The 1,892-nt window shown below is 32.1% G+C and overlaps 1 protein-coding gene across 1 annotated transcript; it reads right to left on the bottom strand.

The window, feature by feature from the left end:
* Window positions 1-369: 369 nt before the first annotated feature.
* Window positions 370-1,388, bottom strand: Phum_PHUM474390 (alcohol dehydrogenase, putative; the record flags this gene model as incomplete). The annotated part of the gene is made up of 2 exons (XM_002430299.1): window positions 370-1,331; window positions 1,361-1,388. The coding sequence occupies 2 exons, from the start codon at window positions 1,386-1,388 to the stop codon at window positions 370-372; spliced, it is 990 nt and encodes a 329-aa protein (XP_002430344.1).
* Window positions 1,389-1,892: the final 504 nt, after the last annotated feature.

Here is a 1,892-nt window from a genome sequence, read left to right on the forward strand (position 1 = left end):
CCCATTGTTAAAAAAAAATCTTTTTCTTTTTTTACAAAACAAATATCAATGTATTATTATTATCACGACTAACGGATAATGATAATAAACTTTTTTATTTTATTTTTTCTCCTCCCCCTTTTTTTTTTTAATATCCGACGGCGAGTGAACCGAAAGTTATTAAATATATATATGAATCGTCACGTGATTTAAAATTCTATTTAAAAAAAATTATTCTTTGCGATTCAAGTAATTTATTTATTTTATTATCTAATCGAAACAAAAAGACGAAAAATTTTTTTTAATTTTCCAAAAAAAAAAATAAAAGGGAATTAGTTTTGCGCGACCTCTTTCGGAGGAAAAATTAATTAAAACAGGTAAAAAAATTTCCTACAGCAAAATAGTTTCCTGACGCATGAGTTTCGTATAACTAGGCATAACGAACCTGTAATATTTTCCTTCTTTGATGACGTAAACGGAACCGTTGAGACCGTATTTGATGGCGGTGAAAATGGCTCTGCCGACTATGGCGGAACTTTGTTTCGTGCAACATTTGATCAATTTAGCCGAATGTTTGACCCAACGGTTATCGTAATGATGCCTATCCATGTTTCTCAACAAACCGTTATCCGTGCAAGATGCGCACACTGTAAGGCATCTGACTTTTGTTTTATTATAATGAAAATCTTGTCCGAAACTAGACGTGAGTCCGTGTACACCATTAGCAGCAGCTGAAAATATCGGCATGGTGGGCACGTTCGCAATGGCTCCATATGATGATAAGTTAACAATAACGCTCGTGGGATTAGGCGTACCCGGAGGATACTGACTCAAATATTTATAAGCTAACAACATTCCTCTTATGCATCCGTATAAATTTGTTTGCAACATTTTATCCCAACATTGAGGAGTTTCGTTATACACTCCGACCATGTTAACATAAATTGTTATATCATTGAAACGTTTGTAGATTTCTCTAAACGCCATTTCTATGGATGGTTGTTCTCTTATATCGGTCAATATGAAAAATGCCTTACCCGGACCGTATGCATCGCATAATTTTTTAACAACCGAAGTTCCGGATATTCTATCAATATCAGCTATTATGATTCTCATGACGCCTTCGTCTAAAAGTGCTTTACTCGTTTCGTAACCGATACCCGAACCCCCACCCAAAAGCAAAACATTTTTATTACGTATATCTAATAGGGGATCGGGTAAACATGGTTCATCTTCCGATTCACCACCACTCCCATCATCATCGATTGCTGGCATTTTTAAATTTGCTGCTTTCTCCGACGTGCAACATAATTTTCTTAGCTTTTCGAATTTTTCCAACGGTGTCAAACCTCCTAAATGACGAACAAAACGCGGTAAAAACCGATGTGATAAAAATCGTGATATTGCATATTTTGATAACATTTAAACGAAAAATTTCCTTTTTTTTTTTTTAAAAAAAACGAAAAATAATAATAATACTAATAATTTAACAATAATAATAATAATAATTACTTACATTTTCAAAAACAAAAACAAAAACAAATAATAACGTATTATTTGTTTACTTTTTTTTTTGTTTATAATGTTGGCAACGATGTCGTAAACAAAAACTTGAAATTTTTTTCCCTCGTTTTATTTTCAAACCGCAAATAATAATAATGATAATGATAATAAAAATAATTCTAGAATTTTTATGATTTAAAAATAAAAATAAAAAAAAATTTTTTTCGTCACCCCCAACATCACCATCATCATCATCATTTAATTATGCCGGAAGAGAGTGAGTAAAAGAGAGAGTGAGAGTAAGAGAGAGAGAGAGAGAGAGAGAGAGAGAGAGAGAAAACAAACTGTCAGAATCAGAAAATTTTGAAATTTTACTAATGAAATTTTCCCGTCCGAAACTTAACAAAACT

Source organism: Pediculus humanus, genomic scaffold (genome assembly GCF_000006295.1).
Source record: "Pediculus humanus corporis 1103172108253 genomic scaffold, whole genome shotgun sequence".
NCBI lineage: Eukaryota > Metazoa > Arthropoda > Insecta > Psocodea > Pediculidae > Pediculus > Pediculus humanus.